Source organism: Platichthys flesus, chromosome 23 (genome assembly GCF_949316205.1).
Source record: "Platichthys flesus chromosome 23, fPlaFle2.1, whole genome shotgun sequence".
NCBI classification, from domain to species: Eukaryota; Metazoa; Chordata; class Actinopteri; order Pleuronectiformes; family Pleuronectidae; genus Platichthys; species Platichthys flesus.
In genome coordinates, this window is record NC_084967.1 from 14,155,812 (window position 1) to 14,172,113 (window position 16,302).

Sequence of the window (16,302 nt, forward strand, 5' to 3'; positions counted from 1 at the left end):
GAAGCCTCTTGAAATGACGTCAGTTATTCATCTGGTGCGATGGTTCAGGGCAATAACACAACTTTGATAAGAGAGAAAACACTGCAAGTCATTAGGAGACACTTCAACAAATTAACGACATATTAACACAAAATAACTACTTACGATTTATCTCAGAACAACAAGTTAGTATCCCACCATAACAACATTGTATGTCAAAACAAAAACTTAGTACCTAATTATTACAACTTACTACATAAACAAATCATAATTTTGATTTAACATGCATCTATTTTCTTTCACTGGTGGATATTACGTTCCATTATAAGGTTTGACCTCTATCACCATGATATCTCTAGATGGTCGTGATATGTAGATGAGCATGGACACGTCTGTAGCACAGTCCCGATTGAAGAAACCTTTTCAAAAGAACAAAAGTTTTAGAGATATTTTTATTTCTATTTTTTTACAGACTTTTTGTCACAACAAAGTCAGCAAGAGCATCATTTTTTTATTTTTTAAACCTCAATTACATTGTAGTAATTCATTTGAAAGCAAAACAAGAAGGGACAGCGAGCGTTTTCTTAGCGTAAAAGCAAGAGGCCGTTTTGACATGCAGCGATACAGGCCCGGAGGGGGTTAACCAAATCCAAGGCCAGGGGGATACCAACAACCCCTATCATCCAGTTTCAACACAACCCCCGACACCCCCCCTGTTTATCCCTCAGTTCGGTTACAAAACACACAGAGAAGCGGTAACGAAAAAGTAGAATCTGAACTCTCACTCCAAGGGGCGAAAACTAATTAAACCCAATTCTTAAAAATTGCCCATCCTATTAAAGTGATGTTACGATTGCTTCAAAAAACGGATCCAGTAAGAGAATTGCAACATTCAAGTCTTTCTAGTTAGCCAGCAAGGTGATTGGTCAAATAATATTTGTGCACTACCAAAGATTTGTCAAAAGAAAAACACCATTTGATATGCAAGTGATCCTGGGCCAAGTGGAAAAAGAATAATCTGACCTCTGGACCTCTCTGACCCAAAGTTACTTCTACTAAAATGAAATCAACGTTGAGGAAGAGGCCGCACAATGAAAGGTTAATATAATTAACTTTAAAACCTTTCTTTTTCAACATAACTAGTATAGCACAGTGCAATTACTGTTCATGAGATTAAGTCCTGGCCCTTAAAATACTCAGAGTGGAGTTGTAGTAATGATATTAACACACGATTGATCTCCGTTACCAAAACAGTGGATTTAAGTGCTAAGCTTTGCGTTTGACGTTACATGTTCATATATCTAGTCAGCAGTGTTTTAGGATGTGGGTGTTAGGAGTGCTCCCCCCCCCCCCCCGTGATTGGTCCCCAAGGGAGACATTATTGTTCTTTTTGTTAAATGGCTACAAACAGGAGGCCAAAGGAAGAGAGAAATCCTATCCCAAAAAAACTCGGGGGGGGGGTTGAAAAGAGACATTTTTGTTTTTTAAAAAAAGGGTGGTGGGGGGGGGGGAGGAAAGTCACAGGACAGAGGAAATGACCCTGGAGCAAACAGACAAAAGCAGTGTGGAGACAGAGGTTGATGGAGGGTAAAAGTGATGCGTCCGTCTTCTATCTGGGGACCACTGCGTCCATCTGTCCATCCGTCCACCCACCTGTCCAGCCACCTCCCGCACTACCGGCTCTCACTTGAGCAGCGCCTTGATGGCGTCGCTCTCGGCAGCTTCAAAGGCACTCATGCCGTCCGGTCCTTTACAGTCTTTGTCAGCTCCCTGCGGTGGAGAGAGAGAGAGAGGACATGAATATTAAATATGCTCAGCAGGTGCACACACACAAGACGTTCCTCACATCTGGTCAGGGGTTAGAGTGAGAGGCAGACCTCTGTGTGAACCAGGTCTGTTTAACACCAGATACTCAGGAGCCACAACAATCCAGAACTAAAACTTCATCAGCTCCTCCTCCTTGTCTGTCCCATTCTGTCTCCTTTTTGTGTTTTTGTCTTTCCTTCATGCAAATTCGCACTGCAGGGGGGCCGACCATAGGGGAAGATGTATTTGCCATAAGGCACAATGAAAGATCAAATGAAACCACGTCTTTCTATTGTTACATAACCTCTGTTTTTGTCTCTGCCTCTAATTAACACCATTTCCCATAAGCCCTTGACAATCATCTAACCAGCTCTATGAAAGAGGCGAGTCCAGATACAAAAGGCATTCCAGCAGGGAATGGGAAACCAGTACAAACATGTTTAGACGGTAGTGAAGGAGTTAGAAGAATGGAATTAAGACTGGAGGGTTGGTTGTATTGGATGTGGAAGAAATGACAAGTATGGATGATTTGTCAGTCATGGGTGTTGTTGTGTTTGTTAAAGTTGTGTATACTTCTAATGCTCGTTAACGAATAAATCATTATTTCAGAAATACTAATAAAGAAAGTCGGGTTGAACACGTTATTTTGAACTTGGATTAGAATACAGGTTCCTGGTTTACTTGTGTTGGACCGCTTCGTGGTAAACCCCTTGCTTTTCTTAGTCTCCACAAATATTGTTCTTAAGGTCGCAAATCCTCCTTGTTGAACAGTTGAACCCTCGTGTGTGACAAAATCCGTTAAAGTGAAAGGTCTGTCACCTTTATTTCCCCGTCAGCTCAGTCACTAAGCACTGGCTTGTCAGCGTCTCTTTATCCGGAGAACACACACAACAACAACAACAACAACAAAAAGTAACAGAAGCAGGGACACAAATCCATTTGAGCTCCGAGGGATAACGGAGTGAATGTGAAAGGGAGGGGAGTGGGCGCAATCATTCGGATTACTGGGGACAAAAACAACTGTGTGAGAGAGAGAGAGAGAGAGAGAGAGAGAGAGAGAGAGAGAGAGAGAGAGAGAGAGAGAGAGAGAGAGAGAGAGAGAGAGAGAGAGAGAGAGAGAGAGAGAGAGAGAGAGAGAGAGAGAGAGAGAGAGAGAGAGAGAGAGAGAGAGAGAGAGAGAGAGAGAGAGAGAGAGAGAGAGAGAGAGAGAGAGAGAGATGAGATGGGCAACGTGTTGAATGCACATATAGAGACAACAGATTTAATGGGCAGCGGAGGAGTGGAGGGTTCTGTTGTGGAGAAGCGTCCCTTTGTTTGGCCTGCCAACTTTAGCCTCTTAGCAAAGGGCTTACACAGTCAAGACAGAGGGAGGGTATTGTTGCGTGGAGAAACAGGGATTCCAAAAAAAAAAAAAGAAATAACAGTGTGACCCAGTTCGAGGGCCTCAAAGTGTGAAGATGGTCGTCTGCCTGTACATTTCACTGGAAACAGGGGGCAACAGAGCAAAACCCCGAGCGAGAGAGATTTACCAGAGCTGAGCGGGTAACCTGACAGATCCAACATCTCCTATGGCTGAGAGGACGCAAGGCAAAGTGCAATTTGACAATTCATAACTCATAATTGGCTTCACATGTGGAAAGAAGCCTGCATCAGTCAACACTCGGGTCATATTAGAGGGTCAAGTCTCTTTGCCGTCATAGTTGCGTTCATATAACAATTAAAAAAGTGTATTTTATAGGATCATACGTGCATATATAAATAAATTATTTTTTTGCGGGCACAAAGTTGATGAGAAGATTAATGTCGCGCTAAATACCCCCCTGTCACCCACTAACTCACTATCCTCTTTAATTAGTTTGTGGGGGAGAAAAAGCTAAGTGGAAAAAAGTTTGAGTTTCCTCCACGAGAGATCTGTTAATCTTCCTGCTCATAATAAAAATGTCAAGTATTCAATGGAGTTGTAAGAAGTCTTAAACTGAGCTTTCATAAATCTCTCCGCATAGATTCAAATCCAGGAAACATGAGTAATTTCTGAAGGTTTCCTAATGATGTTTTGGGTTTCCAAAAAAAATAAAAAAAACTATCATCTAGCCATCATCTACACTGCTTATCTTTAAGGGGATGTGTGTGTGTGTGGGGGGGGGGGGAGGGGGGTGGAGCCAGATCATCCTCCCTTAAACGTGTCTATAAATACTCAGCGGGTTCCTTCAGAGAGCGATTTGTCTTTTTCCAGATACAGGACAGGTTCCTCTAGGAAAACCAGAATCCTTCTTCTGTGATAACATCATAATGTGTCTCTGATGGGAGCCATCTCTAAAAACTTTGCTGGGGGAAGTCATTAGTAACTGGTTCAAGACCAGACCTGGCATCCCACTCTGCAGGCCTCATTTAGAAGAGCAGAACACAGCTGTACACCTTGACCCTCTGACCTTTCCACCATCAGTTTCACGACTGCCTGGGAGCCAACAAGTCATCTATCTGACAAACTCAATTACACACCCTTGGTATACGACCATGTCTCTTAATGATCCTTCCATTTTGGTCGCCACACACTGATGTTGCCCTAAAAACTATCCAACACATTGATTCTCTCTATGGGAATTTATGGCGGAGTTACAATAATAGCTGTAAATCTTCCTCCTCCCTGTTACTGCCTCTCAGAACTCACCATGATATTCCCCAATGGCCGTGCTCAGCTCAGTGGCATCCTCCTGACACCACTTACTGTAATGAGCTCCCCCCCCCGAACATGAATAATGACCTCTTATGAACACCTCACTGTCCAAACATTACACAGTCACAGAGAAGCCACTTGCCAAGTAAGAGGCAGCCTAATGAGTAAGAATAGACTCCCAGGGTGACTGCAGCCAAACGAAGATGCATCATCATCTTGGATTATGGAGCCACACAAAGAAGCACCGGGTCAGTAATGTAATGCCACTGACCTGCCAAGTGTCCATTAAGTTTTCATTAAGCCACCGGTGAATGGCACTGAACGGTCTCCACACACACACACAAGGTTTGAAATATTGGGCCAAAGCTTTGCTCTGAGCCTTTTTGAAATGCAATGCTTCAATCAGACTATTGACCTGCGTGCAGAAGCCAAACCAGTGACCTGCGAAAGGGCAAATATTATAAAACCAAGCAGTTATACATCAGCAGCTCTGGTTGTTGATTGATTGAATGATTGACAGAATTTGTCAGCAACTATTTCAAGCAACTCATGCCGTTGGTTTGCAGGATTACCCAAAAGCTACAGAACCGATCTCCATGAAATCTTATGGAGGGATGGGGCACGACTCACTCAAGAACCCAATACATGTTTGAGGGGAATCTGAATAAAAGAACTAAGCCGACATTTTAATTTTTAACTTTCTTTCCTTGTAGCCATTACAAGATAGGGTGTTGGCCTTGGCCAAGGGCATGTGCTCTACAAGCGCTCTTCTGGTTTATATATATATAAATAGACTTTGTGTAAATCATAAATGTGCTTGTATAGGGCACACTATAGAGAATAACTATAGTTCTAGATTTAAGAGTATACCTTTGTTGTTAAACTTTCTAAAGAGTTGTTCAACCTGAATCTTTATTCATTGGGTAGCATTATCCAAACAATAGTTATATGATCATAGCTTATCATATTAGCTGTGTGATGTCATGATCTCTTCTTAACATCACTTTTGTGGACTCAAACATGATGGGGAAACATTTTCTGATTAATTTAAGTTGTAAATTGTATTTCTACACCTCTTATTTGCAATATGTGGAAAAAAGTCTTTTCTGACCATATTTTTGTTGATTTTGACCTTTGACTAAACCATTTATACACTGCTGAGTTGTTTTGTACACGTACAAAGAGACGAAGAATAAGATGATATCTATGAGAACTAATGGACCGTTTCACTGTATTTTTGAGGAGTACGATGAGAAGCGAAAGGTTAAATTCCTACATTGCACCAAGAACACACACACGGAACAATACAGAGACCTTACAGGGTCGGGTTGAAAAGAAAAGGCAACAAAAAGGAACTGCCTTGACAAAGCGATGCTGCATTTCTTCTCAATGAAGTGTGTACACAGTTCCTCATAGAGTAAGAGTGTGTATTCATGTGTGTATGCGTTTGTGCCCTTTCATTGTGGACTTCAAATTAACTGGCTGGCCTCCATAGGCTGGAGTCAGCACTCTTGGCCAGGATCTTGCGGCTGGGTCACCTATTGGGGTTAAGGGGCCTTAAATAATTTATTGACGAAAACAGCATAGCATGCAGTCGGGAGGCAGGGGGCAGCTCCCATGATGCAACGGGGAACCGAGCCATTTTTTTGCTGCCAACACAAGAATGTCGGACAGTACAATGGCAACAAATCGGTAATCTCAGTGGGCTCCTTTTATCCACTGGGTGCTGCCAGACAGAGTGGATATGCAGCGGCCCAGTCGATGGTGTGGCTCTGGGACAATCTATTCATCTAATGTCATGAGCTGTCAGGGGGATATGTATTGAGGTATTGTTCACCGGTGACTAATGACCTTTTGGCTGCATCTGGGTGTTAATCCTTGTTGGTACTTAGTGGAGATGAGTACAGAGCCATGAGAGGAGCAAACCTACGCCGTAGTTCGCATGTTCTCATCCCAACATAATCCCTGTTCAGATGAGCTATGGCTGCCTGCCCTGTGTTATATGATACCTATGTTTTTTTAAAAGGCCATTTCATTTCCAGTGCAGGGACTGTTCTTCCTATCTCAGGTTTAGATGAGCTTCTGGTTTTTGAGGAGATGTACTGTGACTGTACATGTGACTCGTGGCAGAAAAGAGGAAAATCAAAGAGTCAATACCTGAGTCTTATCAGTTTTATATTCATTTTACAATCTAGTGCAATATGTTGTTTTTTTTTAACACAATTGAGACATATACTTCAGGAAACTCAGAATATGTAAAGTCACAGTCAGTCATTGGGCTTTGAGAAGCATCATTACTACAACTGCTTGGCTCCATCTTAAATCCATGCTAATGAAAAAGGATTAATACTGAAAAGGTCAGTAGGCAGTGGGACATTGTAGAAGTTTTATACAAGTTATATAATGTACTGTTTTAATAGAGTTCATATAGAAACTGTAAGTTTAACACAGTACTATTACCAGATAGTTAAAATACTCTTACTGTGTGATGACCTGACTCAAAGTGAAAGCACTGGTTCTTTTATTCTGTAGCCCCTGCACATCTTGGACTGAAGTGGTCATGTTGAACTTGAAGCTTCGTGTCAACTGGTAACAGTTTGACTTTCTGCTGACTTGAATCTGACAACTCGCGGCCACAACGTGTGGATTTACTCACTGTGACAAACAGGTGACAAACTGGTGACTTCCTGCTGCAGTTTGAACAAACCAACAGCTCTCAGGTTCACTCACTGATGCTAACAGGCTAACCAGCTAGCTCATATGTTAGTAAACTTTAAATATTGATTAAGGAATCAGCATGACTATTAAAAGATTAACAAAAAAAGGAACCACAATACTTTTTGAATGTTTTCCTTTACTGAATCGTTTATTTCTCTCTCTGTGGGCATTCACTGCTTTCTTCAGTTCATCCCTGAGCCTACGGAGCTGATGAACAGCTGATGCAAGTAGCCAGCTGCCGTCCAGCTGCTGGTCAACTTCAAACTGCTGGCCAATCGATGCCACGGCCTTGTTTGTAGGCAGTGAGGATTACTGCAGCCGATGCAAACAGGAATAAGTAAGCAGTGGAGTACCACCTGAGTGCATCTCCATTATTTCCTTTTTACACACATCACTAATTCCTCTTTTTAAACCTTTCCTGTTAAGTGCATTTGAACTGATTGAAAAAGACTTCCTGAATAGTGCATTGCAGTTTTATAGTGTAAACAAAAAAGAAAAAGGACTTCCATTGTCAACTGTGTGCCTCTCCCCCTCTTCACGTTACTTCTCTTAACATGATGCTACTACGAAACAGCTCTACAGAGGACCCTTCATTCACTCTGCCCCAGTTGGCTGGGAACAGACAGCTGCTCACTTACCCCAAGCCCCACAATATATGTATATATATATATATACACACATCTCTCTCATATCTTCCCCATATGCATAACTCAGTTTGCAGCAGCATTTAAAGAATGCAGGCCAGCTACATTACATCATGCTGTGCTCTAGGTTGTAGACGTAACTCTGACCTTGTGCTATTATCAGGTTTCAAGCAAAAAATAACCTGTAGTATTCGTCTACAGTGTGAAACCTCGAAACAGATATTTGATTCTTTATGAAGCTATACCATATTACCATGACCATTCACAAAGAACTCCTGGCAAGGTCAGACTACGCAGCCTAATGTTTTGTGATCATGCAGTCGTGAGTTCATACTACAAAACCAACTGGACACACACACACACAACACAATCTTTCAGCAGGAGAAACTCTGTGGTCCGATCTAATTTACTGTTGTTGAAGCTGATTTGTTGATATGTAGCCTGAGGAGGCAAGGTGCTGTTGAGTCTCTTGAATCACGTGTTTAAAGAGTTCACACATATTGATAAGTGATGGCTGATTGAACAGTTTGGCTCATATAAGAGGCTTTTGTCTGCAATTTGATCTGCAGATGAAAACCAGCCTGCATTTCTAAATCTGAACATGCTGGACATAAGTATGCATGTTAAATAATATGCAAGAACATAAACATTTCTTTTCACTGCGAACGCACAACCATGCAAATAAGCTTGAGTTGAGCCACAGATCGGCTACCCAGTGCACACCTGTGTTGTTCTCTTGAAGCTTCTTGACTGATGACAGTTGAGTGTCAGACACAAATACCCCAACACAAAGGTGCTGAAAGACAAGCAGCTATTCGGGCCCTCTTCTGTGTGACATTGATCGTCCAGGGGGCCGTGAGTTCCACTGGCTTATCCGGGCTACAGGGAAACACAACTCCACCAGCCAAGATGAATAGATCTATCATTTATGTGCATGTGAATGGTGTGCTTGTAATACAGAGTCAAACATGCGAAAAGAGGCACAGAGTTTCCTAAAGATAACTTCTAACACGAAATACACAGACTTCCTGTTAGCTCTGCAGTGTGAGCTTGGTTAGATTGGACATCTATTATGGCGTGCTTGTATTCCAGCTGCAAAACAACAACCAATGGCAGCTGTGCCTGACACGGTGTTGTATCTCAGCTCACAGCAGCTACTGTGAGTGCACAGGCTCTCACGCATCTGTCTGACAGAGGCAGCATTTAAGATCGCTCTGCAGCAAAACAACGAGGGGAGGCTGAGAAGAAGGATGGAGCAAACATTTACATGGAGCCCCCGTGAATGAAAACTGCTTCAAAAACAGACACAAAACAACTGAACAGCAGCAAAACTGTTTGCCACTCAATGAAATTTCCAGCACAGCCTCCACGGGACTGTGTTAAATGGCCTTTTGTCCGGTGAGTTACCTCATCAGCACTCATGGAGCCTCTGACACTTCACCATGCACCGACGGGTGAAGGGCACCACGACACTTGTGTGTGCAGATGCATGTGTACATGAATGCATTCTCAAATCTGAATACCAACCTTTTCTAGCAGGACCTTGACACAGGAGATGTGACCCTCTAAACAGGCAGAGATCAGTGGAGTTAAGCTGTGTTTGTCAGGAGCCTGTGGAGGGAGCGGGGGGGAGGTGTGAGGGGAAAAAAGAGGGAAACATTTTATACAGCGAATTTATTATCAAAGTAAATAAATAAATTGCCTCCTGTGAGAGAATTTTCTCTTACTCTCTTATCGTGTCTAGACATCATAAAAGAGGTGCTCTGCACTTCAACACTATATCTTCCATGAATCAGAGCCGGTTATCTATAAATATACAAACATTTGTTGGCTAGACGAGGCAAAGAAGTGTTTGGTACAAATATCCATCCCTGAGTTGGTGAAGACCAGACCAGTGGATCTTATGATGACCTGGATGTGTTCAGCCAATCTAGAACCATTTAGAAACACCCTGAAAACTTCTGAGAGGCTAAATGTGAGCTCTGGTAAGCCTAGACAACTGTTGAATGAGAGAACACACAATGGATGGAATAGCATATGACAACTGGTTTTAACAGCCAGCTTGCTGCTCATATAACATCCAGCAGTTTGACTGTGGGCAGTGAAAGTCTCGACAGCAGGCAAATTAATGCAAAAAAGATTGTGATATGAGCTGGATGCTGTTGTGCTTACGTTGACATCTGCTCCCTTAGAAATGAGGAACTCCACAACATCTGTCTGACCGAAGTCAGCAGCATAGTGCAGAGGCTTCCTCCCACCCTCCAGGGTCCGGTTGGCATCTTCAGCCTGGAAAAGAGAGATAAACAACACATGACAGGTCTGGAAAAAGCTCAGTGGTGTAACACATCAACACTATGCATAACAATGTCCACTGAAGGGGAGGGGGGGGGGGTCCCTTTCACCTAGAACAGGAACAATCACTATTGATAAAAGCTCCCACTGAAATTTAGTGTCAAACAATTACATGCACACCACTCTCCCCTTCGCCTCGCTGTTGTGGCACCATTAGATGTCAGCCTGTCAACCTCGAAGCCTGGAGAAAGCACAGACACACTCGACAGCCCCCCTTTTTAATTCCCTTACCACAATAACCACACACACGGCAGAGTGTGTACTCGCCGGCACTCCACTGACAATACCTAATGGAAGACACATCACTCACAGCGGTGGGTGTAAACTCAAACTTTTCTCAAACTATACTGATTAAATAACCGTCTGCATGAAGACGGAGGAAAATAGGGAAGGGGGGGGGTATCTACTCTCTTTAACTGAGGTAAGAGAATATAGGAGTAGAATCCGCTGAAAGTCCCCAGGAGAAACTGATGCGATGCATTTATTAGTCCCAAACACATGCACAGACATGCAAAGGCACACTCATGCAGGTAGGGAAATTTAATCTCTGCTTTTGACCCATCTGGTGCAGGACACACAGAGCAGTGAGCAACCATGTGTGGCGCTCGGGGAGCAGATGTTGGGGGAGTAAGGTGCCTTGCTCAGGGGCACTAGACAGGGTAGGGAGACTCTTGGATTTTTGGACAGATTAATCCAGGTTCGTCTTTTTGTTGTCTCTCCGTGGAGTCAAACCAGAATGAGAGAACGGACAATGGCTGGAATAGAATATGACAACTGGTTTTACACCATCGAGTAATAAACAAATACATGTGGTTACCAGTGACGGAGATGGACAGACACACACACACTAACACAGGCTGCGGACATGTGAGATGTACTTCCCGCAGTTGATCACACAACAAATTGTTGACTTCATTTTTGCAGAGGAAATTGCAATAACAGTCTAAAATGCTTTTTTAAAGAGCTTCTTTGATGCATGGATCATCGTTTTATAATCGAATCTAAATGAGCCTAGAGATTCCCACCCCTCTAATATAATATTGATATGCTGTTAGACCGGATCTGGATTTCTAGTTATAATAATACAATGTTACTGCTTCAAATCAAAACTATTTCCCTGGTTAGGTGACATAAATGTGTCTACTTGATACTCTGGAGGTGGAAGTAACACTGAATTCCTCAGATGTTTTGACGTGTGATGGCAGGACAAGCACCTCGGATTTGGTTATAGCCCGTCCCAGCTGACATTTAAGAGATGTTTCATGTCTTTACACTGCAGGAGGACGTAAGAGAACCCAGAGTAAAACTTAACTGAGAGTAAAGCCAATTTAAATCCTTTGACCTGAAATGACCTTGTGCGTGTGAAGCTTCTTTAATTAGTATCAAGCTTTATGTCCAGATATAGGAATCGGAAATTCTGGGAATTTTCATGTAACAAGAGACAAATGCTTTGAATTAAATTGAAGTGTCAAATTGTCAAAAAAATGAAACTTCCCTTCTTACTCATCCTTTAAGTGTTTTTTTAAGGTAGTTGAATTAATGAGTTCACACTTTGACAGTTTACCTGTCCATCTTGTGTGCAGATGAAATCTTTATATATTCAATGACAAATATTCTTTATTATATCTTCTGTTCTCCCTTGTGTCTTATTTCTCTTTCCAATGGTCAAAGGGATGTGATGACCGTGCGCACACACAGAGCCTCCTCATGTCTGTGACCTCACCACCACTCTGATTGCCACTCGCTCACCTTTATCACTAAATCCACTGAAGGTCAAGTACAACACACTGAAGACAATTCATTATACACTAATTTCCACTGAATCCATTAGCTGTGATGGATATTGAACCTCAGCCCCCTTCTAATAGGGTTGAAATATTACCAGCAACGACTCCAATTCCAATGGCTGATAAAAATCGAAATAGTTTCATTTCGCAATAGAACAGGGATAACAAGCTGCAGTTGTTTATCCCCAGCCCTTTTCTCTAGATAATGAAATGGATATGAGTTGTTATAAAACCGTCAGAAATGAGAAAACCCTTCTTGTGATTGGGAACATTTCTCCGCGATCATGGAAGAATATCAAGTGCAACAATTCATCCACTGTAATCATGACTTGATGACTTGTGTGTCACAGTGGTTTGTAATTTAAATAAGCCTTTTTCGGGGTCTATTCACCTGTCTCTAACCTGGACATCCTGTAGTGTAGCTTATGAACAACAACCACACCCGAAAAGACTATTTAGCTTTCAACAAAATATGCATGTTTTATAATATGGGAACTAGGAAAACTATAAAAACTATACAAAATGAAATCTATGAGGGTTCTGTGGTAAAAATATAAGCTTTTGCGTCACACTGAGAATGTAGGTTAAAACCATAAAAGGTTATTAGACCGCTAGAATTATTAATACACTTTTAAACACATGCAAAGAGAAAGCTGGTTCTCACGAAACATTATCTCTGGGAAATGAGCAAACTTCCACTCATGTCTGAAGAAAGCCTCCGGTGGTTAACGTGTTAAGGGACATCAGACTGTTGATTGACGAGTATGAATAGGAAACTGACATTTTGATCTGCATGTGATACAAGTTATTAAGTTAATTTGGAAAGATAATTGGCTTCTTGACTGACCTGCAATATTACAAATACAGTAGAAATGACTCTTGCAGTATCTTACGGAGCATGACTGTGTGCAACTCCTACATGCACGTACACACATCGAGTATAATCCAATGTTCCACGTGTGTTTACAATAATTGAATGTAGGACTGTGGCCTCCTCCAGGAGCAGCAGGGAATCGAGCTTTACTGTTAAGAGAGACCCTTTAAACCTCTGTGGTGAAATCGGTGTGACCGACCACAAAGCTTCCCATCCACAGGTTATGATGCCAGCATGGAAGTAGCCGTGTCTCGACCCCCGCCCACCCAGCGTTACCTCCCCACTGACCGGGCCCGAGTCATCGGTTAGCTCGCTAGCAATTAGCAACACCCTTGTATCCGTGCGTTGGCAGAAACCCTCTCCCCCCTTTGCTAATAATAACAACATTGTCCAACAACACACGTATTGTTGGAAGACTATTGTCGCTAACACAACAATAGACCCAGCTGTTCCCTGTGTGCACCAGCTGATGCTATTGTTAGCTAGCTCACCAACAGGTTGCTAGCTGAGGGGTGTGATGATGCTAACTGAGCTTCATGGTCCCAACCTATACGTTCCTAAAAAGCACAACGCTAATGAGTGATCGTTATAAAAGGGCTTGGAGCTGAGCAGGTTAGCAGCTAACACTACCTGTTATCTGCAGAGGCAGCTAGCAGCTAGCACATGCTAACATGGCGTCCTGGCTTTCTGGTGAATTCAAAAATAAAAACATGCTGTTGCAAAGTGGATTCACAAACAGCCAAAACACCGCTAATTATTCATATGCCACACTAGCTAATTATCAAAACATCAAACCCAACTTCAGCCACCGTTAGCTAGCTAGCTAATAGCCTACCACCTGGCGTGAGTTACCTCAGCTTCAAGGGGTCGCACACAACTCGCCGGACAACCAGTGACATGTTATCCCGTCTTACCGTCTCCAGTTTGGCTTTGACCTCGTCCAGGTCCCCGGTCTTCAGTGCCCACATCAGCTCTTTGTCGCCCATCTTCCTGTGTCTTTGCTCCGGTGCTGCCTCTGCTTCTTCTTCCTCCCTGTTGTGCTGCTGCTTGCTGCTGCAGTTGTCAACTTAGATGCTAATGCTATAAAGTTAGCTAGCTGGAGCCGGAACTCTGGGGCTGTCCTCGGTCGTCGGGCCTGGATTAAATGAATGTAACGTTGTTTTTAATAGTTTAAAAATGTCTTCTAGCGAGAAGCTGGGATAAAAAATGGCTGTGGAGAAGTTGTGAGAGGTGAAGTAGCGGTGAGGGATCCGCCTTTTACAAGACGGGAGTGTTTCCGATGCCCAACCCGGAAATTAGCTGTGTGTTGCGTTTAGGTTCTATCGTTAAAAAGATAGGGGGTCCAGTTTTCATCTCTTCTTATTTCAAACAAACACAAACAACTTTTTAAACATTCCTATTATAGATAAACATGTAATTCTTTGTTTTTATTTCCTCAATAAAGTCAATGAGTGGACGATATTTTAAAGAAGCTTTGATGTTACCACTTACGTGTAAAAGCAGAAATTCCTATGCTTTCATGGTTAGTGAACGCATTGCTGTATCTAATAATGGAAACAACTGTAATACAACAAAATCTCATTATCAGGTCAGGTTCTGAACAACCAGTGACACTAATTACAAATGTTTTATTCCTCTTTTTGCTATTTCATGTTCTAGAGGAGTGAATGCAGAGAACAGAAAGACCGTTTAAACCAATAAATTCCTTTAGATAAAAAGGGAACATAGAGTAAATGTAGCTGCTGTGTTTCTGTAGGTGCAAACAAAAATAAACTGTTCACATTATCATAAACCTGACCCAATAATGACTTAACAAACCACATCCTGCTGTGTGAAACTTCAACATTCAAAGCCACAGTTTCATATGTCTTTAAATAGCTCTGACAGGGCGGTTTTGATATTGTGGTGCCACACTTCCTTTTTTATTTACATACAGTCTGCTGGCGTGAGGTAATTCTGCTGAATTATGTTCGCATCAGAAAACAAGGAAACTGTCTCTTCTTGCGTCAGCGGTCGAGGGACATTTTCATAATTTGGATTGACGAATGCATTTGTCACAAATAGACAAAAAAGTCCAAATACAAATACAGCAATCTCACAAAAACAGAAATACACACCAGTGACTCAAACATTATTGTTTTCCCCCATGTATATAATACATATACATGTAGCTGTGAAAACACTCCCGCCTTTGGAAAAGCAGAGGAGAGAACCAGAAGATAATCCATCACCAGAAGATCAGAGTTAACATAGCAAATATATGTGTAAGAATGAAGATGGATAAATATTTTATTGATCCAGAGGGAAATTTAAGGAAATGCTAATGTATCTATGTATATAAAAGACATTTGGGACCTTCCATCTCTCCACAACACAGACACTACATTAGATTACATGATGCATTTAATGAACTTATGATTCTATTAATATATAGTGTCTCTCTTTAAATCCTTGATTCCACACTTGGAGCGTATATTATTTTGAAAATGCTGTCTTGTATTTGATTTTATGTCGTGACTAATAATAAGTTAAATATGTGTATCGTTTGCCTTGTCAATATTTTTAACAAACAGCATAACATAACATGACATGTCAGATGAGACTTCAGAAGATATTCCTTTATAAGAGCCACTATGAGGTAATGTGTCATGTTACAGCAGCAAAGAGGACAATAATAAAAGAAACATCAGTAAAGGTAATAAATAAGTAATCATACAATATAATAATGAGGAAATATAAACATTTGAAATAGAATAAACACAATGTGAACGGAATAAACACATGTGTGAATGGCAGTATAAGAGGATTGCACATGTAACATTGAAATTGCAGAAAAGAAAAAGAGAACTGAACGGTTAATATATGTATTCAGGTGACCTGGGTGTGAACCTTGTAACGTTAATGAACAAGACGCTGTGTGTTCAGACTTTGCTCCCGAACTTGCACTTTGACCTCCCGGCTGCGATCAATGAGGAACCCATGTACATGCATATGTATAAGCCAGCAGAAGCAGAACCTTGGAGAACCAGTGGTCCTTATGACTGATGAGGTCTTAGCCGAGTGTGGCTCGTGCACCACCATTTCCGAGGCACTTGGGAAATCAAAGCGTTCAACGCAGCACCCATTGGAGGCAATCTGCACTTCCAGGGCCACCTCTATTGTCATCGGCCATTTGAAGCACTCCTCAATCAGCCCCTGACGAATAGCGGATCGGCCGCAGGAAGACAACGTGGCAGGAAGGGGGGGGGGGGGGGGAACAATCATGACTTTACCTTGATCTGTGGAGAGTCAAGGGCAGAACAAACAAATTCAATGCCACAGAGCGGCCTTCTTTCCACCATGGAGGCACCAGTGGAGTCTCCCGAGCCCGATCCCTCCCCGCTATCCTCACCCTCCCGTGAAGCCAACTCTCTCCGTCCTCTCCTGAAATATAGGTGATGACAAAAGTGTTGTGGCGCTTTCATGACA

At 42.2% G+C, this 16,302-nt stretch overlaps 1 protein-coding gene across 1 annotated transcript; it reads right to left on the reverse strand.

Moving 5' to 3' along the window:
• Nucleotides 1–412: 412 nt before the first annotated feature.
• On the reverse strand, nucleotides 413–14,118 carry mtpn (myotrophin). The gene is made up of 4 exons (XM_062383027.1): nucleotides 13,749–14,118; nucleotides 9,994–10,107; nucleotides 9,349–9,432; nucleotides 413–1,749 (listed from the first exon to the last, which is right to left on the reverse strand). The coding sequence occupies exons 1-4, from the start codon at nucleotides 13,818–13,820 to the stop codon at nucleotides 1,663–1,665; spliced, it is 357 nt and encodes a 118-aa protein (XP_062239011.1). The 5' UTR covers nucleotides 13,821–14,118; the 3' UTR covers nucleotides 413–1,662.
• Between the last annotated feature and the right edge of the window lie 2,184 nt (nucleotides 14,119–16,302).

Excerpts from the sequence above, each read along its gene's own strand:
- mtpn (XM_062383027.1), bottom strand. The coding sequence starts at position 13,820 with ATGGGCGACAAAGAGCTGATGTGGGCACTGAAGACCGGGGACCTGGAC. Across the intron at positions 10,108-13,748 it reads TCAAAGCCAAACTGGAGACG|GCTGAAGATGCCAACCGGAC; the intron begins GTAAGACGGGAT and ends TCTCTTTTCCAG. Across the intron at positions 1,750-9,348 it reads TCAAGGTCCTGCTAGAAAAG|GGAGCTGACAAAGACTGTAA; the intron begins GTTGGTATTCAG and ends TCTCCACCGCAG.